The sequence below is a fragment of the Oncorhynchus tshawytscha genome, linkage group LG30 (assembly GCF_018296145.1).
Source record: "Oncorhynchus tshawytscha isolate Ot180627B linkage group LG30, Otsh_v2.0, whole genome shotgun sequence".
NCBI lineage: Eukaryota > Metazoa > Chordata > Actinopteri > Salmoniformes > Salmonidae > Oncorhynchus > Oncorhynchus tshawytscha.
This window is the reverse complement of record NC_056458.1, coordinates 22,516,869-22,541,186: the sequence shown is the minus strand read 5'-3', so window position 1 is coordinate 22,541,186 and position 24,318 is coordinate 22,516,869. Positions and strand designations below refer to the sequence as shown.

Here is a 24,318-nt window from a genome sequence, read left to right as displayed (position 1 = left end):
CCAGTATTCTCTCACTGTGAAAGGTGTCTCCTCTTTCAGGTATGGCCAACCTGCGAGAGCCATGGACTTCAGTGACTGTAGGTGTTTGTCCTTGTCAGTGTGTTGCCTTATCTGGGCTAGGCGGTGATCTGTGACGTTTAAGTAGTCTGCCTGATTGATCTGTTGAACATCTTGTTGTTCCTGCTGTAGCAAACGGATGGCCTGCCGCTGATAGACAGTGCCTCTGCCTCTGCATTGTGTTGTTGCCCTGCTCAGTGTGTCGCTGATGTACATCTCTGGTCCTGGCTTGTAAATGACCTTCAGGCTGTAGTTTTGCAGAGTCAGGAGCATGCTTTGAAGCCTCTTGGGCGCGTTGAGGAGAGGTTTACTGAATATGGCAATGAGTGGTTTGTGGTCAGTTTCAGCGATGACCAGGTCTCGCCCATATAAGTAGTGATGGAATCACTGGCAGGAGAAGACGATGCTGGGGCACTCTTTCTCAATTTGTGCATAGTTTTGTTCGGTGGGGGTGAGCGCTCTCGAGGCAAACGCAATGGGCTGGCCTTCCTGCATAAGGCAGCATCCAAGTCCACTTTGGCTGGAGTCGCTCTGGATTGTGACAGGCTTCATGACGTCGTAGTAGCGCAACACTGGCATGGATGAAGCCAGAGATTTCATCTCCTGCACTGCGGCCTCGTGCTTGGGTAGCCAGTGCCATGGTGTGTCTTTGTCTAGCAACCGGCGCAGAGGCTCACAGACTGCTGATAGGTGTGGCATGAACTTTGCAAGATAGTTTGCAAAGCCGATGAGACGCTGTACTCCTTTTGCATCAGACGGGTTTGGCATGTCGAGGATCGCTCTGACCTTGTCTGGGTCCGGCTTCAGGCCTTTTGCTGAGAGAATGTGGCCATGGAAGTGGACGTCTTTCACCTTGAACTGCAGCTTCTTCAGGCCAAGATGAAGCTTAACTGATCGGCAGCGTTCCATCAGTGCCAGGAGCTTCACATCGTGGTCGCGTTCTGCTTCTTCGTCTGTGTCACCACAGCCTACGATCAGGACATCATCGGCGATGGGTTCAATGCCCTTGAGCCCAGCCAGTAACTCGTGTTGCTTACGTTGGTATATCTCAGGCGCCACTGAGACACCAAACGGGAGCTTGAGCCAGCGTTTCCGACCCAGGGGGTCCAGAAGGTAGTCATGAGGCTGCTTTCTTCATCCAGCATGCATTGAAGGAATGCATCTCGGGCATCCACCAAGGTGAAAATCCTGGCCTTGGGAAGCTTATAGAGGACATCCTCTAGTGTCGGCATGATGTAGTGGGATGGTTTCAGTGCTTGGTTCAGATGCTTTGGGTCGATGCAGACCCTCAGCTTCTCTGGTTTTTTCACTATGACCATATTGCTGATCCAGTCAGTTGGTTCAGTCACAGATGTCATGTGGCCATCGGCCTCATACTTGTCCAGCTGGGCCTTCACAGCCACTTTCATTGCAATGGGCACATTGCGAGGAGCACATTGGACTGTAGTGATGCTCTCATCCACTTCAAAGTGTACCTCCCCAGGCACAGAATCAACGGGCATGTTGAATACATCGTCATATCTGCTGAGTAGTTGTTCTTTGGACAGGGGTCCATGCTGGACATGATCCACAATGTGCAGGTCATTTGGTACAGTGAACTGCATCAGTCCCAGGCGTTCGCATGTAGAGCCTGAGAGGAGAGGATGTTGACTGGTTTTTACAATCTCAAACTCCAGCTTGTGTTTGCGTCCCCGAATAACACATTCAGTCTCAAAGGTGCCCATAGAGCTCATTAGCTCTCCTGAGTACAGCTTTAGTCTAGTATCGCTGGGCAATAGATGTGTGTCAGGTGCCAGATTGATTTTGTCTTTGTAGCTCATTACGTTGCATGTAGCACCAGAATCCAGTTGACATTGTTGTTGCTTGTTGTGTAATCGTAGTGTCACAAACCATTTCTTCCCTCTTGAGTGTACAGCCCCAATGGATTCATGCATGTAAATGTCACTTTCACTGTTCAGCTCTGAACATTGAGTGACATCATCAACACAGTGAATGCTGCCCTCACTCACCCTTCTTTTGCTTTTGAGACACACTTTTGCAAAATGATTATTAGTTCCACAAGCTCTGCATGGTTTTCTGTAGGCAGGGCAGTGCTCTTTGACACGTGTGTGTGTATTCCCACAGTATTTACATGCTACGGGGCTCTATGTGTTCACCGTTCGTGGTGAATTGCTCTGCCTCGATTGGTTTAGTCTGAATGTCTGCCTAGCAACAGCGTGAACAGTATCAACGTCGGAGCGTGGGGTTTCGATTTCCATTGCTCTCATTCTCATGTCAGTGACTTCAGCAGTGCGGCACATTTCGATGGCAGTTACTAATGTTGTCTCTCTCTCTCAGTAGACGCCGGTGTGTATCCTCATTTGCAATTCCCAGCACTATTTTGTCACGAATCAATTCATCTTTCAATCCCCCGTATTCACAAGTGGCGGATTTCTCTCTCAAACGGGTTACAAAGTTGTGTACTGACTCACCCTCTTCCTGTTTGCAGCTTCCGAAAACGAACCGCTTGTAAATTACGTTTCTGGCGGGTTTGAAGTAATTCTCCAATGCATCCAATATAGCCTTTGCATCACACTGTTGTCGTGCTGTGAAGGTGAGATTGTGCCGGTAGATATGCCTGCATTCGCTGCCCATTAAACTCCTCAGAGTTGCAGCTTGTACCTCGTTGGGTTTCTCCTGTAGACCGGTCGCCAGCGCATAGTCCTCGAATTCATCCCTGAAGTTGTCCCAATTAGTATTCCAGTCCCCTGTGAGAACCACGGGATTTGGTGGCGGAATGTTCGCTGCCATAGCAATGGAATATGAGATTTCTTTGCCTTCAGTCATCGAAGTAGGTAGTGATGCTAGCTAGCCAGCTAACAACGAGTTGATCAGTGTTGTGAGTAGGAAACGGCGTGTGTTCGCATATGGAACGTAACTGCGCCTATACTGTACTTAGCTACAAAAATAACAAACGTGTGTTTTCCGAGCCAGTTCTGACACCATGTTTCTGTATGATATGTTGGATAAAGGAATAAAGACAGACACCAATGTCAGGTTCAATAGCCTTGTTTGTGCATTGTACAAATCCCTACAACTGGAGTCCGGGGAACAGTCCGGCTAGTCGATTACCTATCAACTAGACTCCGTAACATATATCTTGTTTCATCTATTGTTGCCACTGTCCTGGCTAGAAGAAGGTTCAGTGAATGGGGAGGTGAAGCGTGAGGTAATACAGTAGGGTGCTTATCAAATGTAATGTTTTATGCATTCTCCACACTCTCGTCCTCACAAGAACTTACTCAAGAGAACATTGTCGGAGAATGCATTCGAAGCATGAGTGTGGAGCAAGGCAGTATGCATATTGAGAAACACCCAAGGTGTGTCAATCAACATCCTTTTGCTTGGGTTCCTTTCAACCACCATCATTATATCATAACCATTATGTAGGCCTCAACTGTCAACCCAGGTTGTATACATGGTTGACTAGGTTAACACTCCTTCATCACATGATCATGCCTAATGGGATTTTTTCTTCAGACCTGTCTGACCTGTCCACTGACTGTCAGGTTAATCTGTCTCAACAGGTACTCGCTGGTGTGGAGGAGGCAGATAGACATAGACACATAGAACACAACACAATACAGCCTGCTGGGTGGAGTATGCTAAGCATGTGCTCATGATAGGTCCATTCTAGTTGTTGACTTGAGTGATTGTTAGACTGGATAATAGTCATGCTATAGCTCATGCTATAGCCAATGTAGTGGAGCTAGGCGATATGGACGAAAATCCATATTGCAATACATTGCCTGAATTGATGAATAAACAGAGTGATACGTTTATAACATTAATGTGCACCACAGTGTTTTAAATTATCCTTTAAACTCTTACTACTATACTACTTTGATGGTTGTAGCCACTAATCATTAACAATCACCCATATTAGCAAACTTATTTCATTTCAAACTTCACATTTCTCTACCACATCTCTGCCTGCGATAAGTCATCTGTATGGTCGGTGTCTATAATTTTCAGTTTATCATCCCCAGCTATACAATGTAGCCAATAACATGATGACTCTTTCTCGATCTCTATTCAGCCATGTTGGTCTATCTCTGAGTTAGCTAAGTGCAGTGAATGTCTTCTACCCACTAATTAAGTACAGTGCCTTGCGAAAGTATTCAGCCCCCTTGAACTTTGCGACCTTTTGCCACATTTCAGGCTTCAAACATAAAGATATAAAACTGTATTTTTTTGTGAAGAATCAACAACAAGTGGGACACAATCATGAAGTGGAACGACATTTATTGGATATTTCAAACTTTTTTAACAAATCAAAAACTGAAAAATTGGTCGTGCAAAATTATTCAGCCCCTTTACTTTCAGTGCAGCAAACTCTCTCCAGAAGTTCAGTGAGGATCTCTGAATGATCCAATGTAGACCTAAATGACTAATGATGATAAATAAAATCCACCTGTGTGTAATCAAGTCTCCGTATAAATGCACCTGCACTGTGATAGTCTCAGAGGTCCGGTAAAAGCGCAGAGAGCATCATGAAGAACAAGGACCACACCAGGCAGGTCCGAGATACTGTTGTGAAGAAGTTTAAAGCCGTATTTGGATACAAAAAGATTTCCCAAGCTTTAAACATCCCAAGGAGCACTGTGCAAGCGATAATATTGAAATGGAAGGAGTATCAGACCACTGCAAATCTACCAAGACCTGGCCGTCCCTCTAAACTTTCAGCTCATACAAGGAGAAGACTGATCAGAGATGCAGCCAAGAGGCCCATGATCACTCTGGATGAACTGCAGAGATCTACAGCTGAGGTGGGAGACTCTGTCCATAGGACAACAATCAGTCGTATATTGCATAAATCTGGCCTTTATGGAAGAGTGGCAAGAAGAAAGCCATTTCTTAAAGATATCCATAAAAAGTGTTGTTTAAAGTTTGCCACAAGCCACCTGGGAGACACACCAAACATGTGGAAGAAGGTGCTCTGGTCAGATGAAACCAAATTTGAACTTTTTGGCAACAATGCAAAACGTTATGTTTGGCGTAAAAGCAACACAGCTCATCACCCTGAACATACCATCCCCACTGTCAAACATGGTGGTGGCAGCATCATGGTTTGGGCCTGCTTTTCTTCAGCAGGGACAGGGAAGATGGTTAAAATTTATGGGAAGATGGATGGAGCCAAATACAGGACCATTCTGGAAGAAAACCTGATGGAGTCTGCAAAAGACCTGAGACTGGGACAGAGATTTGTCTTCCAACAAGACAATGATCCAAAACATAAAGCAAAATCTACAATGGAATGGTTCAAAAATAAACATATCCAGGTGTTAGAATGGCCAAGTCAAAGTCCAGACCTGAATCCAATCGAGAATCTGTGGAAAGAACTGAAAACTGCTGTTCACAAATGCTCTCCATCCAACCTTACTGAACTCGAGCTGTTTTGCAATGAGGAATGGGAAAAAATTTCAGTCTCTCGATGTGCAAAACTGATAGAGACATACCCCAAGCGACTTACAGCTGTAGTCGCAGCAAAAGGTGGCGCTACAAAGTATTAACTTAAGGGGGCTGAATAATTTTGCACACCCAATTTTTCAGTTTTTGATTTGTTAAAAAAGTTTGAAATATCAAATAAATGTCGTTCCACTTCATGATTGTGTCCCACTTGTTGTTGATTCTTCACAAAAAAATACAGTTTTATATCTTTATGTTTGAAGCCTGAAATGTGGCAAAAGGTCGCAAAGTTCAAGGGGGCCGAATACTTTCGCAAGGCACTGTATGTTAGGGCACTAGTCAGCTGAAATCCTCTGTCTTTTCCCTGTTGGACACATAAACGATTTGGTTTGGTTGATGCAAGTACAAACTCAAACATGAAATCCCTGTGGGTAAAAAGAAATACCCCATCTGTCTCTGGAGAATACAACATCTCTCACACTGCTGCTTTTTATCTAAAATAGATAATAAGGGTGCAAAACAACCTTTATATAAAGGCCAACTTAGCTTATTTTGACTACAACATCTTTTCCTGGGGGAATAGACTGGTGCAGCTTGCGATTACATAACAAGGCTAAGTGTACTCGGTGCACTCATCCTTAAGCTGCAGAGTGCTTTTCAAGTGTTGATCTAAACAAATCCGTCCCTCTAACATTGGACTGGAAGCTGAATAGTAAGGAATTATTTAGGAAGTTGCCAAATTAAAACATTATACAGGCAGGACACAAAATATACAAATCTCATTTCTATCCTGTGGTGTGAAAACCTTCAAAACAAAATTATTTAATTAAAGCTCCTTGATACATTTAAAAGCCAATCGGGGATTCATTGTGTGACAACTTGAGAATGATATTCTGCACAACACTTTTTGCTTGGTTTCACACTTTCACTCAGCTCCCAGAAGCCCTTTGTTAAATGGAGAAAATAAATGTTTTCCTCCATACAACAGAACTAAAGAGATGTGAATTAGCAATTAGCAAACACTGTATGGATGGGGCTCGATAAACAAACACTGCTAGTCTGCTACCACAGTGGGATTTTAAAAGGAAATGCTAAGACAATATGGTTACTGTACACAAATCTATGTCCGTCCAATACTAACTGTAGGCCTACTATTTGTTGAGGTTTGATGGATGAAGCTATTCACAAATATACTACTGACACAGCTGATTCAAAACAGAACCAAACTGATGGTTAGGCCTACCAACAATTCATCACTAGCAGAAATCTGGAATGTCCTTGGTCATACACAGTACCAGTTAAAAGTTTGCACACACCTACTTATTCAAGGGTTTTTCTTTATTTTTTACTATTTTCTATATTGTAGAATAATAGTGAATACATCAAAACTATGAAATAACACATATGGAATCATGTATTAACGAAAAATATGTTAAACAAATATTTTATATGAGATATTCTTCAAAGTAGCCACTATTTGCCTTGCTGACAGCTTTGCACACTCTTAGCATTCTCTCAACCAGCTTCATGAGGTAGTCACATGGAATGCATTTCAATTAACATGTGCGCCTTGTTAAAAGTTAATTTGTGGAATTTCTTTCCTTCTTAATGCGTTTCAGCCAATCAGTTGTGTTTTGACAAGGTGGGGTTGGTATACAGAAGATAGCCCTATTTGGTAAAAGACCAAGTCCATATTATGGCAAGAACAGTTCAAATAAGCATAGAGGAACGACAGTCCATCATTACTTTAAGACATGAAGGTCAGTCAATGCGGGAACATTTCAAGAACTTTGAAAGTTTCTTCAAGTTCAGTCACAAAAACCATCAAGCGCTATGATGAAACTGGCTCTCATGAGGACCGCAACAGGAAAGGAAGACCCAGAGTTACCTTTGCTGCAGAGGATAAGTTCATTAGAGTTACCAGTTTCCAAATGAGCAATTAACTGCACCTCAGCTTGCAGCCCAAATAAATGCTTCATATAGATAGTTCAAGTAACACATCTCAACATCAACTGTTCAGAGGAGACTGGGTGAATCAGAACTTCATGGTTGAATTGCTACTAAAGTACACCAATAAGAAGAAGAGACTTGCTTGGGCCAAGAAACACAAGCAATGGACATTAGAAATCTGTCCTTTGGTCTGATGAATCCAAATTTGAGATTTTTGGTTCCAACTGCCATGTCTTTGTGAGACGCAGAGTAGGTGAACGGATGATATCCGCTTGTGTGGTTCCAACCGTGAAGCATGGAGGAGGAGGTGTGACGGTGCTTTGCTGGTGACACTGTGAGTTATTTAGAATTCAACGCACACTTAACCATCATGGCTACCACAGCATTCTACAGCAATACGCCATCCCATCTGCTTTGTGCTTAGTGGGACTATCACTTGTTTTTCAACAGGACACCCTCCAAGCTGTGTAAGGGCGATTTGACCAATAAGGAGAGTGATGGAGTGCTGCATCAGATGACCTCGCCTCCACAATCACCCGACCTCAACCAAATTGAGATGGTTTGGGATGAGTTGGATCACAGAGTGAAGGAAAAGCAGTCAACAAGTGCTCAGCATTTGTGGTAACTCCTTTAAAACGGTTGGAAAAGCATTCCAGGTGAAGCTGGTTGAGAGAATGCCAAGAGTGTGCAAAGCTGTCATCAAGCCAAAGGGTGGCTACTATGAAGAATCTAAAATCTATTTTGATTTGTTAAACACTTTTGGGGTGTTAAACAAATGATTCCATATGTGTTATATCAAAGTTTTGATGTCTTTACTATTATTCTACAATGTAGAAAATAGTAAAAATAAAGAAAAACCCTTAAATGAGTAGGTGTGTCCAAACTTTTGATTGGTACTGTATGTCCAGGTATTCGGGAAGCCATTAATATACTTTAACACGTGTAATTCATCATAGACAAAGAGGCAAGCGTGACCTAACGGGATTCATCATTATACAGTGGGGCAAAAAGTATTTAGTCAGCCACCAATTGTGCTAGTTCTCCCACTTAAAAAGATGAGAGAGGCCTGTAATTTTCAACATAGGTACACTTCAACTATGACAGTCAAAATGAGAAAAAAAAATCCAGAAAATCACATTGTAGGATTTTTAATGAATTTATTTACAAATTATGGTGGAAAATAAGTATTTGGTCACCTACAAACAAGCAAGATTTCTGGCTCTCACAGACCTGTAACTTCTTCTTTAAGAGGCTCCTCTGTCCTCCACTCGTTACCTGTATTAATGGCACCTGTTTGAACTTATCAGTATAAAAGACACCTGTCCACAACCTCAAACAGTCACACTCCAAACTCCACTATGGCCAAGACCAAAGAGCTGTCAGAGGACACCAGAAACAAAATTGTAGACCTGCACCAGGCTGGGAAGACTGAATCTGCAATAGGTAAGCAGCTTGATTTGAAGAAATCAACTGTGGGAGCAAGTATTAGGAAATGGAAGACATACAAGACCACTGATAATCTCCCTCGATCTGGGGCTCCATGCAAGATCTCACCCCGTGGGGTCAAAAAAATCACAAGAACGGTGAGCAAAAATCCCAGAACCACACGGAGGGACCTAGTGAATGACCTGCAGAGAGCTGGGACCAAAGTAACAAAGCCTACCATCAGTAACACACTACGCCGCCAGGGACTCAAATCCTGCAGTGCCAGACGTGTCCCTCTGCTTAAGCCAGTACATGTCCAGGCCCGTCTGAAGTTTGCTAGAGAGCATTTGGCTGATCCAGAAGATGATTGGGAGAATGTCATATGGTCAGATGAAACCAAAATTGAAGTTTTTGGTAAAAACTCAACTCGTCGTGTTTGGAGGACAAAGAATGCTGAGTTGCATCCAAAGAACACCATACCTACTGTGAAGCATGGGGGTGGAAACATCATGCTTTGGGGCTGTTTTTCTGCAAAGGGACCAGGATGACTGATCCGTGTAAAGGAAAGAATGAATTTGTTCTTAACTGACTTGCCTAGTTAAATAAAGGATAACATTTTTTTATATTTTAAATGGGGCCATGTATCGTGAGATTTTAAGTGAAAACCTCCTTCCATCAGCAACGGCATTGAAGATGAAACGTGGCTGGGTCTTTCAGCATGACAATGATCCCAAACACACCGCCCGGGCAACGAAGGAGTGGCTTTGTAAGAAGCATTTCAAGGTCCTGGAGTGGCCTAGCCAGTCTCCAGATCTCAACCCCATAGAAAATCTTTGGAGGGAGTTGAAAACCTTGTGAAGACTTACAGAAAACTTTTGACCTCTGTCATTGCCAACAAAGGGTATATAACAAAGTATTGAGATAAACTTTTGTGATTGACCAAATACTTATTTTCCACCATAATTTGCAAATAAATTCATTAAAAATCCTACAATGCGATTTTCTGGATTTTTTTCTTCTAATTTTGTCTGTCATAGTTGAAGTGTAGCTATGATGAAAATTACAGGCCTCTCTCATCTTTTTAAGTGGGAGAACTTGCACAATTGGTGGCTGACTAAATACTTTTTTGCCCCACCGTATATGCCTCAAACCTGTATGTATGGAATTCAGAACACTTCCCAACGTATACAGTACAGTAGGAACAGCTAGAGCTGAGGCAGAAAAACAAGTCTACTGAGTTCTACCAACCTTAACCTGAGGTAAAGTCAGCCAGTCAGTCAGAGATAGTTAAAGTAGGCCTAGTGTGATCAGCCCCTGGCTGCTCCACCCTATTCAGTGGTATTCACACACAATGCTGCCAAACCCATGAAATAGCACAGCATTCCTCCACATTGTAAGACTAAATATTGCTCAGTTAATTCAGTTATGCCCTGCCTGGCCAGCCACACCCACACTGGAGGGTAGGCACAGCACATGCACACGCACCTACACGTTTTCTGTTGAAATGAGCAGCTAGTCAAGCAAAAACAGCAGCAAAGACAGACAGGCAGCAGACTAAACAACAACAGGCTGTATAAAGAAGTAACCTCCTCTGACGCAGCATCAGCAGCAACAACATACTTCAGACTGGGACCCTGTAAACAATCAAACATTCCACTTTTTAATTCTACTTTCAAAGACCTTATGCTTAGTTCAGTCAAAACACAGACAGGGTTTATATAACAGCTAGGCCTAAGTGTTTAGTTTGTTATTCACACAAATTAATTAGAGGAGTGGAGCCTGGTTTAACTGTGTGATGAACAAAAGTCTGAGCAAAGTAAAATAGCCAAAATGTTTAGAAAATGCAGCCTAAAATGGATGACTGCTGTAATTGAGAGATCTATCTTCATGATTGATGTGTCCAGTATGTGTCCTGTGGGTGAAAGTGTGATACAGTTACAGTATTATACTGTCACAATGACAGAGTATCGGGTTAATTTGCTGAGGTTGTTGTTGAGTTTCAAACACAGTCAAACATACTGAGCACTGGGTGTTCTTTTGTTCCAGCGCCTCATTTTCACCCATGTGACTGACTGACAATCCCTAACACACACACACACACACACACACACACACACACACACACACACACACACACACACACACACACACACACACACACACACACACACACACACACACACACGAACAGTAAAACATCAAAATAATTAAAATCTCTCAAAAGAGAACAATGATGAGCATTCTTTCCCTTTCCATTATAGCTGCTATTGAAAAATAAGTCCTAATTTCTATATCATGACAGAACAAATGGCCACAGTTCAGAGAGCTAATCAGGGGTTGTTAGAGGGGCAGACGATAAGAATGTCCACTCACTGTGTCAGGTTTTGCCCCAGAAACATTAAGAGTCATAAGACAACTACCTGCATCCCAACAGGCCAGCGAGACACAGAACAGTTATGGAAAATAAAGAGGGGATTTCGGGGAAAGTGGCGGCTTGTGTTCTGGACCTTGAGCAGTTAGGCAAATCAGAGTGATGATCTATGGCCCTCTAGTGTCCATCAGGGGACATTTCACCCTATAACCCCATGCCCTCAGAAAGTATTCACACCCCTTGATCTTTTCCCCATTTTTTTGTGTTACAGCCTGAATTTAAAATGGTTTAAATTTAGATTTTTTTTCAGTAGCCTACACACAATACTCCATAATGTCAAAGTGTAATTATGTTTTAATTTGACAAATGACTTAAAAATGAAAAGCTGAAATGTCTTGAGTCAATAAGTATTCAACCCCTTTGATATGGCAAGCCTAAATAAGGTCTGGAGTACAAATTTGCTTAAGAAGTCACATAAGTTGCATGGACTCACTCTGTGTACAATAATAGTGTTTAAAATTATTTTTGAATGGCTACCTCATCTCTGTACCCCACATATACAATTATCTGTAAGTGTCACGCCCTGATCTTTTTCACCTGCCTTTATGATTGTCTCCACCCATCTTCAGGTGTCACCTGTTTTCCCCATTAGTCACTGGGTATTTATTCCTGTGTTCTCTGTTTGTCTGTTGCCAGTTCGTCTTGTCAAATCAACCAGCGTGTTTTTCCGTGCGCCTGCTTTTTCCTTATCTCTGTTTTTCTAGTCCTCCCAGTTTTGACCATTTTGCCTGCCCTGACCTAGAGCCTGCCTGCCACTCTGTACCTCCTGGACTCTGACCTGGTTTCTAATCTTTTGCCTGTCCATGACCTGTTTCTTGCCTGCCCCTTGGATTATAATAAGTATCAGAGACTCAAACCATCTGCCTCCCGTGTCTGCATCTGGGTCTCGCCCTGTATTGTTATAGTAAGGTCCGTCAGTCGAGTAGTGAATTTCAAACACTGATTCAACCCCAAAGACCAGGGAGGTTTTCTAATGCCTCGCAAAGAAGGGCACCTATTACAAAAAATGTAAAAAGCAGAAATTGAATATTTCCTTTGAGCATGGTGAAGTTATTAATTACACTTTAGATGGTGTGTAAATACACACAGTCACTACAAAGATACAGGTGTCAGTTGCTGGAGAGGAAGGAAACCGCTCAGTGACTTGAGGCCAAACAGTTACAGAGTTTTTAATGGCTGTGATAGGAGAAAATGGAGGATGGATCAACAACATTGTAGTTACTCCACAATACTAACCTAATTGACAGAGGGAAAAGGAAGCCTTTACAGAATTAAAAATTCCATGCATCCTGTTTGCAACAAGGCAGCAGTAATGTAATACTGCAAAAGAATTGGCAAAGCAATTCACTTTTTGTCCTGAATACAAAGTGTTACGTTTGGGGCAAATAAAACACGAGTACCACTCTCCATATTGTCAAGCATAGTGGTGGCTGCATCATGTTATGGGCATGCTTGTAATTGTTAAGGACAAGGGAGTTTTTCAGGAAAAAAATAAATGGAATGGAGCTAAGCACAGGCTAAATCCTAAAGGAAAACTTGGTTCAGTCAGTCTGCTTTCCAGCAGACACTGGGAAATTAATTCACCTTTCAGCAGGACAATAACCTAAAACACAAAGCCAAATCTGCACTGGAGTTGCTTAACAAGAAGACAGTGAATGTTCCTGAGTGGCCGAGATACAGTTTTGACCCTAATCTACTTGAAAATCAATGCAAGACCTGAAAATGGTTTTCTAGCAATGATCAACAACCTTGAAGAATTTTGATGGGCAAATATTGCACAATCCAGGTGTGGAAAACTCTTAGAGTCTCACCCCGAAAGATTTACAGCTGTAATCGCTGCCTAAGGTATTTCAACAAAGCATTGACTCAGGTGTGAATCAGGTCTCCAGTGTGAACAGTGTCTCCTGACCCCTCCTGTCTCGGCCTCCAGTATTTATGCTGCAGTAGTTTATGTGTCGGGGGGCTAGGGTCAGTTTGTTATATCTGGAGTACTTCTCCTGTCTTACCTGGTGTCCTGTGTGAATTTAAGTATTCTCTCTCTAATTCTCTCTTTCTTTCACTCTCTCGGAGGACCAGAGCCCCAGGACCATGCCTCAGGACTACCTGGCATGATGACTCCTTGCTGTCCCCAGTCCACCTGGCCGTGCTGCTGCTCCAGTTTCAACTGTTCTGCCTGCGGCTATGGAACCCTGACCTGTTCACCGGATGTGCTACCTGTCCCAGACCTGCTGTTTTCAACTCTCTAGAGACAGCAGGAGTGGTAGAGATACTCTTAATGATCGGCTATGAAAAGCCAACTGACATTTACTCCTGAGGTGCTGACTTGCTGCACCCTCGACAACTACTGTGATTATTATTATTTGACCATGCTGGTCATTTCTGAACATTTGAACATCTTGGCCATGTTCTGTTATAATCTCCACCCGGCACAGCCAGAAGAGGACTGGCCACCCCTCATAGCCTGGTTCCTCTCTAGGTTTTGGCCTTTCTAGGGAGTTTTTCCTAGCCACCGTGCTTCCACACCTGCATTGCTTGCTGTTTGGGGCTTTGGGCTGGGTTTGTGTACAGCAATTTGAGATATCAGCTGATGTAAGAAGGGCTATATAAATACATTTGATTTGATTACTTACAGTACCAGTCAAAAGTTTGGACACACCTATTCATTCAAGGGTTTAAAGTCCATTAAGTCCATTAGAGTTACCATCCTCAGAAATTGCAGCCCAAATAAATGCTTCAGAGTTCAAGTAACAGACACATCTCAACATCAACTGTTCAGAGGAGACTGTGTGAATCCGTCCTTCATGATCGAATTTCTGCAAAGAAACCACTACTAAACGACACCAATAAGAAGAAGAGACTTGCATGGGCCAAGAAACACAAGCAATGCACATTAGACCGGTAGAAATCTGTCCTTTGGTCTGATGAGTCCAAATTTGAGATTTTTGGTTCCAACCGCTGGGTCTTTGGGAGATGCAGAGTAGGTGAACAGATGATCTCCGCATGTGTGTTTCCCACCGTGAAGCATGGAGTAGGAGGTGTGATGGTGTTAGGGTATTTTGCTTGTGACACTGTCACTGATTTATCTAGAATTCAAGGCACACTTAACCAGCATGGCTACCACAGCATTCTGGTTTGCGCTTAGTGGGACTATCATTTGTTTTTCAACAGGACAATGACCCAACACACCTCCAGATTGTGTAAAGGCTATTTGATCAAGGAGAGTGATGGAGTTCTGCATCAGATGACCTGGCCTCCACAATCACCCAACCTTAACCCAATTGAGATGGTTTGGGATGAGTTGGACTGCAGAGTGAAGGAAAAGCAGCCAACAAGTGCTCAGCATATGTGGGAACTGCTTCAATACTGATGGAAAAACATTCCAGGTGAAGCTGGTTGAGAGGATGCCAAGAGTGTGCAAAGCTGTCATCAAGTCAAATGGTAGCTACTTTGAAGAATCTAAAATCTGTTTTGATTTGTTTAACACTTTTTTGGTTACTACATAATTCCATATGTGCTATTTCATAGTTTTAATGTCTTCACTATTGCTCCTTACAATGCAGAAAATAGTAACAATAAAGAAAAACCCTTGAATGAGTGTCCAAACTTTTGACCTGTACGTCACCGCACTGTGTGTGATTATTTCACACAGACAGGCGACTGAGCATATAAGAAGCCAACTACAATATTTGATAGGAAGCAGTGATATATCAGAATAATATTGATACTTGGCCATTCATTTACTCTATGTAGGAAGGACCCAGAGTTTAAATTTTATTTTCAGGTGGAAAATTGTTTTATAAGGTTAACAATAAAAGAGGAAGTAAAAGGGAACTGTGATTGTAAGTGTGTGTGGTGCAATATCAACAATAGATGGGGTAAAGAGGTAAATCGAACTCGACCAAAACAATGGAATTGCCATGGAAACTCGTGGGGAAAAGGGCCATGGGGGAAAGATCTCAAATCTCCTCATTGCTCCCCAGCAAAAGTACCCTACATTTAGGCTATTCTTTACAGTGCATTCAGAAACTATTCAGACACCTTCCCTTTTCCCACGTTGTTATGTTTTAGCCTTATTCTAAAATTTATTAAATACATAATACCCTGTAATGACAAAGCGAAAACAGGTTTAGAAAATGTTGCTAATTTATTACAAATAAAAAACAGAAATACCTTATTTACATAAGTATTCAGACCCTTTGCTATGAGACTCGAAACTGAGCTCAGGTGCATCCTGTTCCCATTGATCATCCTTGAGATGTTTCTACAAATTGATTGGAGTCCACCTGTGGTAAATTCAATTGATTGGACATGATTTGGAAAGGCACACACCTGTCTATATAAGGTCCCACAGTTGACAATGCATGTCAGAGCAAAATCCAAGCCATGAGGTCAAAATAATTGTACACAGGTCTGGGGAATGGTACCAAAAAATGTCTGCAGCATTGAAGATCCCCAAGAACACAGTGGTCTCCATCATTTTTAAAGGGAAGAAGTTTAAACCACCAAAACTCCTACAGCTGGCCGCCCAGCCAAGCTGAGCAATCGGGGGAGAAGGGCCTTGGTCAGGGAGGTGACCAAGAACCCGATGGTCACTCTGAAAGAGCTACAGAGTTCCTCTGTGGAGATGTGAGAAACTTCCAGAAGGACAACCATCTCTGCAGCACTCCACCAATCAGGCCTTTATGGTAGCCTTGCCAGACGGAAGCAACTCCTCAGTAAAAGGCACATGACGCCCGCTTGGAGTTCGCCAAAAGGCACCTAAAGGACTCTCAGACAATGAGAAACAAGATTCTCTGGTCTGATGAAACTAAGATTGAACTCTTTGGCCTAAATGCCAAGTGTCACGTCTGGAGGAAACCTGGCACCATCCCTACGGTGAAGCATGGTGGTGGCAGCATCATGCTGTGACGATGTTTTTCAACAGCAGGGACTGGGAGACTAGTCAGGATCGAGGCAAAGATGAATGTAGCAAATGAAAGCGAGATCCTGCTCCAGAGTGCTCAGGACCTCAGACTGGGGCAAAGGTTCACCTTCCAACAGGACAATGAACCTAGGCACACAGCCAAGACAACTCAGGAGTGGCTTTGGGACAAGTCTCTGAATGTTCTTGAGTGACCCAGCCAGAGCCCGGACCTAACCCGATCAAACATCTCTGGAGAGAAACCTGAAAATAGCTGTGCAGCGATGCTCCCCATCCAACCTGACAGAGCTTGAGAGGATCTGCAGGGAAGAATGGGAGAGACTCCCCAAATAAAGGTGTGTCAAGTTTGTAGCGTAATCGCTGTAAAAGGTGCTTCAAAAAGTAAAGGGTCTGAATACTTATGTAAATGTGATATTTCAGTTTTTTATATACATTTGCTCAATTTTCTACAAACCTGTTTTTGCTTCGTCATTATCGGGTATTGTGTTAGATTGATAAGGGGGGAAAATAATTTAATTAATATTAGAAAAGGGCTGTAACGTAACAAAATGTGGAAAAAGTCAAGGGGTCTGAATACCTTCTGTCTCTGTGTACTTCACACTGTTGAGGTAGAAATCGGAGTATAATGCTTGTATGGAAGTCAAATCCAACACATGTTCATGTACTCGTCACCAGTCAACTGCATTACAGTTAAAAATGAATTACCAACATCACCAATTTCTGTATGCTAGCTATGCTAACTAGCTTATAGTGGGGCAAAAAAGTATTTAGTCAGCCACCAATTGTGCAAGTTCTCCCACTTAAAGATGAAGCCTGTAATTTTCCACTTAGTTAGATCAGATTTGTTGAATGTGCGCCAATCTGGTCAATGGTCTGCATTCCATTGACTTTTTTACCGCATCTATCAAACCAAGCATGATAGAATGTTTGAATTTTGAATGTTTGTTGCTCAGAGTCCGTGTTGATTTAAAACCATTCTATTTAATTTCCATGGTGATTCTAAATCATACGAATACACTGATATTTGAATAAGATGATATCACAATTGAATAGAACAACTTCAATGGAATGTTTAAGTTTAGAATGTTTAGTAGTTAGCCGTAAATGTTGATTGGAACTCCGTTTTGGTGGCAACAACCCCAGGACTACAAGTCTGATTTGCTTTTGCTATGATCGATCCACTTTTAATTATTTTATTTTTTAGCCCTTTTTCTCCCCAATTTCGTGGTATCCAATTGGTAGTTACAGTCTTGTCTCATTGCTGCAACTCCCGTACGGACTCGGGAGAGCCGAAGGTCGAGAGTCGTGCGTCCTCCGAAACACAATCCAACCAACCTGGAGACCGTGTCAGCGTGCACTGTGCGCCCGGCCCGCCACAGGAGTCGCTAATGCGCGATGGGACAAGGACATCCCTGCCGGTCAAACCCTCCCCTAACCCGGACGACGTGTGTGCCACCCCATCGGTCTCCCGGTCGTGGCGGGCTGCGACAGAGCCTGGCCTCAAACCCAGAATCTCTAGTGGCAGAACTAGAACTGCGATACAGTGCCTTAGATCAATGCACCACTCGGGAGGCCACAGATCTTAATTTGAGCCAGTTTGCTATGGCAGGAATATAATCCTGCAGCAACAGAAAATGTGAACTATTATGTGGATTATAATTATTGGATTCATTTTCCATTAGGGCAAATCAAGTCTGACATTTAAAGTGGAAATTACAAACTTTAGAAGCCTTTTTAAACCTTGAATACACTACAAAAGTGTGATCAAATTAAGATCCTACATCTGTATATCCAGTAATATGTACAGGCTGGACCATGAATGGCATGCATAGCACAGATGGAGGCAAACAGCCCGGGTCTCTGTCAGTGCGAGCCGTACTGGACGTATCAGCTCAGACACATGGCTATGATCCTTGAGCACAGCCAGCACCTCCCTGAGCAGAAGCAGAGCCGCCTGGTCGACTTGTACAAGGAGGTGAGGCACAGGTTTCTCTTTTACAGAGTGACAGTGAAAGAGACCCTAGATAGACTCATACAAGAAGAGATGAGAAAGGCTTGGGTGTGAGTTCTAAAACCAGTGGCTCTTTTCTAATGAAGTAATGTGAATGCACTGTACCCATGTTGAATTACATTGTTGTAGTAGTAGTAGTAGATAAGATTAGATAAAATGTGATAAATTAAGTTGTTATTTTACTATGAATACATTGCATAAATAATACATTTGAATTTAACCATAAACAATTATGATGAGTCTTGTGTGTGTGGTCTGTGTGTACTGATCTATTTTTTTAAATTGGACCTTTATTTAGGCAAGTCAGTTAAGAACAAATTCTTATTTACAATGACGGCCTGGGAACAGCAGGTTAACTGCCTTGTTCAGGGGCAGAACAACAGTTTTTTCCTTGGCAGCTCGGCGATTTAATCCAGCAACCTTTCGGTTACTGGCCCAACACTCTAACCACTAGGCTAACTGCCAGCCCTATGGTCTATGGTCCCCTACCTGAGAGGCTGCGAGGTCTCGCGTCGGCCAGGTCAGAGATGGCCCCTGTAGTGACAGTCTTCTTCATTCGGGAGCCTGTGGCTACTGCCCCCAGGGCAGGCTTGGCCAGGGTGTCATCACTACTGGCTCTCTTCAGCTATAAGACACACATACAACATACAGTCTGTGAGGACAGACACTGGGAGACGAGAAGCAAGTACAGGGAGTGAAGATTTAATGGACAAAAGGACATATAACAAAACAAGAACAGCGTCTGGACGGGGGAACGAAACGACACTAATGTAGACACGGGGAAGAAACTGAGGAAGTGACAAATATAGAGGAGGCAATCAATAAAGTAATAGACTCCAGTTGAGTCCCATGAAGCGCTGATGCGCGTAACAATTTTTTATTTCACCTTTATACCACCCACCACTGCGACCTGTATGCTCTAGTCGGCTGGCTCTCGCTACATATTCGTCGCCAGACCCACTGACTCCAGGTCATCTACAAGTCCATGCTAGGTAAAGCTCCGCCTTATCTCAGTTCACTGGTGACGATGGCAACACCCACCCGTAGCACACGCTCCAGCAGGTGTATCTCACTGATCATCCCTAAAGCCAACACCTCATTTGGCCGCCTTTCGTTCCAGTTCTCTGCTGCCTGTGACTGGAACGAATTGCAAAAATCGCTGAAGTCGGAGACTTTTATCTCCCTCACCAACTTCAAACATCTGCTATCTGAGCAGCTAACCGATCGCTGCAGCTGTACATAGTCTATCGGTAAATAGCCCACCCAATTTTACCTACCTCATCCCCATACTGTTTATATTTATTTACTTTTCTGCTTTTTTGCACACCAATATCTCTACCTGTACATGACCATCTGATCATTTATCACTCCAGTGTTAATCTGCAAAATTGTAATTATTCGCCTACCTCCTCATGCCTTTTGCACACAATGTATATAGACTCTCTTTTTTTTCTACTGTGTTATTGACTTGTTAATTGTTTACTCCATGTGTAACTCTGTGTTGTCTGTTCACACTGCTATGCTTTACCTTGGCCAGGTCTCAGTTGCAAATGAGAACTTGTTCTCAACTAGCCTACCTGGTTAAATAAAGGTGAAATAAAATCAAATAAATAAAAAAATTTAACCAGGTAAGCTAGTTGAGAACAAGTTCTCATTTGCAACTGCGACCTGGCCAAGATAAAGCAAAGCAGTTAGACACATACAACAACACAGAGTTACACATGGAATGAACAAAACATACAGTCAATAATACAGTAGAAAAATAAAACAAAGTCTATATACAGTGAGTGCAAATAAGGTCAAATAAGGTCTTAAAGCTAGTGAGGGAGATGGGAATCTCCAGCTTCAGTGATTTTTGCAGTTCGTTCCAGTCAGTGGCAGCAGAGAACTGCGACCAAAGGAGGAATTGGTTTTGGGGGTGACCAGTGAGATATACCTGCTGGAGCGTGTGCTACGAGGGGGTGCTGCTATGGTGACCAGCGAGCTGAGATAAGGCGGGGCTTTACCTAGCAGAGACTTGTAGACAACCTGTAGCCAGTGGGTTTAGCGACGAGTATGAAGCGAGGGCCAGCCAACGAGAGCGTACAGGTCGCAGTGGTGGGTAGTATATGGGGCTTTGGTGACAAAACGGATGGCACTGTGATAGACTACATCCAGTTTGCTGAGTAGAGTGTTGGAGGCTATTTTATAGATGACATCGCCGAAGTCAAGGATCGGTAGGATGGTCAGTTTTACGAGGGTATGTTTGGCAGCATGAGTGAAGATGACAGGTGTGCGTAAGGATGGGCTGCCTGGTGCCCTCGAGCGCCATAGAGGAGGAGCGGGAGCAGGCTTGACACAGTCAGGGATTAGGAAACCACAGATTACCTTATCAATTGGAAAACTACTAGTAAACTACTCAATCTACTAGTATGAAATTGTAATACCACTCATACTGTACTATAGTGAGATATGTTGTCAGTCTATGCTTTGTGACACCCAACCGAGGTCAGAGTGTCTGCAGGAGATGCAGAGGTAGATTAATGCAATTGAACATTATCAATTATCCAAATGAACAGAGTGGCTCTTAGACAAAGTAAAGGGGTGGTAACTTCCCCCATCTCCCTCCCACCTGTCCCACTTCCAATTTCCCACCATTCATTAAGGAGATGTTGGGTGTGTTCAGTGGTGTGAAGTTACTCTCCTGTCTGGTATAACTCACCCTGCTGAGGCGCAAGTCTGTGGCCAGGGTGTTGGAGGACCTGGATGTCTTGATGCCTGTAGCTGTGGTGGAAGTGGTGGTAGAGAGGGCGAGGGAGACTTGCCTGGCCCTCTCTTGAAGCCCTGGCTTGGGTAGCCCCACCTTGGCGGAACCCCCTTTCAGCATTTCTCTGTCTGCTATACCTGCAGCCTACGAGAGAGAGAGAGAACAGGGTATACATATTATTATGGATACATGGATATGACAAAAATGCTTCAGTCATTATGACCTCTGCTGGTTTAAATTAAATCATTTCAGTACGGGTTTACTCTATTTAGCCTATTTCAATAAAAACTATTAAACATGGCCCTCAGTAGTAGACATAGTATTCAAGATCCACATCATAATAATGTGCAGGAAAATATGTACAGGAAAAGAGTCCTACATCTAATCAAGTAGACCTTGGGTACATTTGGTACAGTTGTAAAGAGAAAGGGCCTATGTATCTGAGAGAAGAGAGAGTCCAGAGTGAAGGGGTGGTTAGAGGATATGGTGCTGCCACTGATGGCATATCAGCCTGTGCTATGACATACAAGACACAAGTCAACAGTAGGTAGTCTGAGCAGAGTGAGAGGGCAGCCGAGGAAGTGAGACTATCAGCCCCCCGCTGGTCAGGACACTTCCTGTTACAGAACTGAGAAAACACAGCCTCCTGTCAGATATCCTCCAATCAGATATCCTTCGACACCACTGGGACTGGGAAATCAAATGTAACACAACACACCCAGATCACAGCACACTAGTTGGTGGTAGGTGGTTTGGATTCACTTAACTAGGGGAATACGCAAATTGGAATTCAATCATATAACATCTAATTTTGAAGCACAAAAAAAGTTAATAATACAATACCATCCCTGACATACCTTAAGAGAACATTTTGACATTCACCATATGGTTAGTGAGAAAGTCCACATTGCAAATGTACGTTCCCTTACTAGACGTCTGACAAAGTTTCTCAAATTCGCGGACGACGTCGGGCCGTGCAGCAGGGCCGGATCTTCCAGGAAGTCATCAAACGAACTCTCTCGGACATTCAGTTTCCGTTTTATAATTATTATTATTTTTTATTTTTTTCCGCTCTCCCGGTAAATCCCACAAGAGGGCGAATGGAATCCTATTGCAAATGCACAAAACATCACCAATCACAACGTGGCCTTATCTCCTAAACTGAAAAGATTTCGAAGACGAAACTGAGCATAGGTTTGGCATAATGGGCAGTTGGCCCCGAACAAGATGGCGTCTAGGCCTCAACGGTTTTTGAGTTATGGCCATTTTTCTGGGATTAAAGGTCAAAAATTTAAATAGAGCAATAATTTTTCTGCTTCACGTCAAAGTAAATTAACCTATGGTGTCGATAAAAAAAGAACCAGCCATTTATCTATCGTAATTTAAGAGAAATCGTACAATGTAAAAAGTTACAAAGCCAGTTGCAGTGTGTTCAGACGAATCTTTTTTAATTGTGTTTCCAAGCTATGCGAGATTTCTGTGATTTTCTGAAATAACACACACTCATTCAACCCTCTGCAAATAAGTCAGTTCTTAACATAAAGACTTAAAACTCCATATTCTATAAGTGCCTACCCCAAGGAGGATATGTGTTCACTTTCAGCTTCCTGTGTAAACCGGAAGTGCCTTAAAACGGTGTCATAGGTGCTGTTTCGAAGGGTTAAAAAGGTCTGATCTTTTCAAAACTTCATGTGTTATTAGGCAACCCTCATGAACTGTAAATCAGTCATTTCTCCCAACAGATGTCAAAGAAAAGCTCTCTCTCACACACACACGCACACACACACACACACACACACACACACACACACACACACACACACACACACACACACACACACACACACACACACACACACACACACACACACACACACACACACACACACACACACACACACACACACACACACACACACAGCAAGGATGGAGTGACAAAGTGCGGTGCTTAAAGACACACAGAGCCTGCAATGGCATTACCATATTCTCAAGGCTGTGCCGAGTTCAACGAGATGCTCCGCTTGACCGTAGCTCGCTCTGAGTGCGGCGACCGTGAAAAAAGTAGGCCCAAAATTAAGCCTGGCCCTAAATTTCATTTGCTTTTGGGTGACAATGAGAGAACCGTTAGGGTGAGAAGCACAATTCGACCTCAGGTACGTTCCTGAGGTCCTCCCGATCTGTGCAAGCCCAACCTTGACCGTGTGGCATTAACCCTTAACAGTAAATCAGGATATTTTGATCTCACAGATTACAATGACATCTCTCCTTATAGGAATACATTGCCTGCTCCCCTAAATTCAACCTAGAGCCTATGTGGATTAATAATGCCTTATGAACCTGTGTTCGATGACAATCCATCAGGCCAATATGAGGTCTTCCTGTGTCGATTCTAAGCTTCCTGAAGCAACCGGAAGTGGGTAAAATCACCCTAAAAGTGTTTTTCCATACCCAACCTGATGTTTGATAGAAATAGTGCATTCAACCCTGTGCAAATCAGTCAGTTCTTAACGTAAAGACTTAAAACTCAGGATTCTGGAAAAGCATACCCCAACGAGGATATGTGTTTACTTTTAGCTTCTTGTGCCAACCGGAAGTGCAATAATTGGTGTCATAGGGGCTGTTTCGAAGGGTCAGATCTTTTCAAAACTTCATATGTGCGATTAGGCAACCCTCATGAACTGTAAATCAGTCATGTCTCCCATAAAATTTCCAAGAAAAACTCACACACACACACAGCTTGGACGAAGGGACAGAGTGTGGTGCGTAGAGACAGACAGAGCCTGCAATAGTTACCTTTGTTCGAACTATTAAAGAACCGTCAGACCTAGAGGTCTGAAACTTTAGAAACATGTTCTACAGCTCAGGTCGATAGTGCGTGGTGAGTTATGTGGCTCTAGAAGGTTCCTTGACGGAGAAACAGCCTCGTACATTTGCAATGACTTCAATTCATTTTGACCATTACGAAAATGACGACATTTAGAAAAGTCCCAGAGTCGCAAGACTAGGTCCATTTGAAACCGGCTCGGCCCATAGAGACGGACCCCAACGTTTCTGTCCGATAGCTCATTCAAGGACTCCGTAGCAAGGCATGGAAAAAAGTGGATTTTCAGCACCAATTAAGCTCGGGCACCGAATGACCTATCGAGCCGAAACTTGGGATTCGGGGTCGCCTCAGCTAGGCCTACATATAATGTCAGAACTGGACCTGCAGCTAGAACGTAACTATGTTTTTTATGGTTTTATTATGGTTTGAACAGAAGGCACTGTGAATTTTGGGCCTGCTCTGAAATATGCGATAGTTTGCTTCTAAACGAGTTCGAAAAAGTGGG

At 43.1% G+C, this 24,318-nt stretch overlaps 1 protein-coding gene across 5 annotated transcripts in view; it reads right to left on the bottom strand.

The window, feature by feature from the left end:
- The window catches only part of LOC112228568 (cytospin-B), a 195,012-nt gene that overhangs the window by 108,896 nt on the left and 61,798 nt on the right, over window positions 1-24,318 (bottom strand). For all 5 annotated transcript variants that reach the window (XM_024393993.1, XM_024393992.2, XM_024393991.2 and 2 more), the window contains exons 2-3: window positions 20,945-21,133; window positions 18,733-18,868 (exon numbers count right to left, since the gene is read on the bottom strand). In XM_024393993.1, the coding sequence (XP_024249761.1) occupies window positions 18,733-18,868; window positions 20,945-21,109 (301 nt within the window). In that variant the 5' untranslated portion in view covers window positions 21,110-21,133. The remainder of the gene's footprint in view (window positions 1-18,732; window positions 18,869-20,944; window positions 21,134-24,318) is intronic.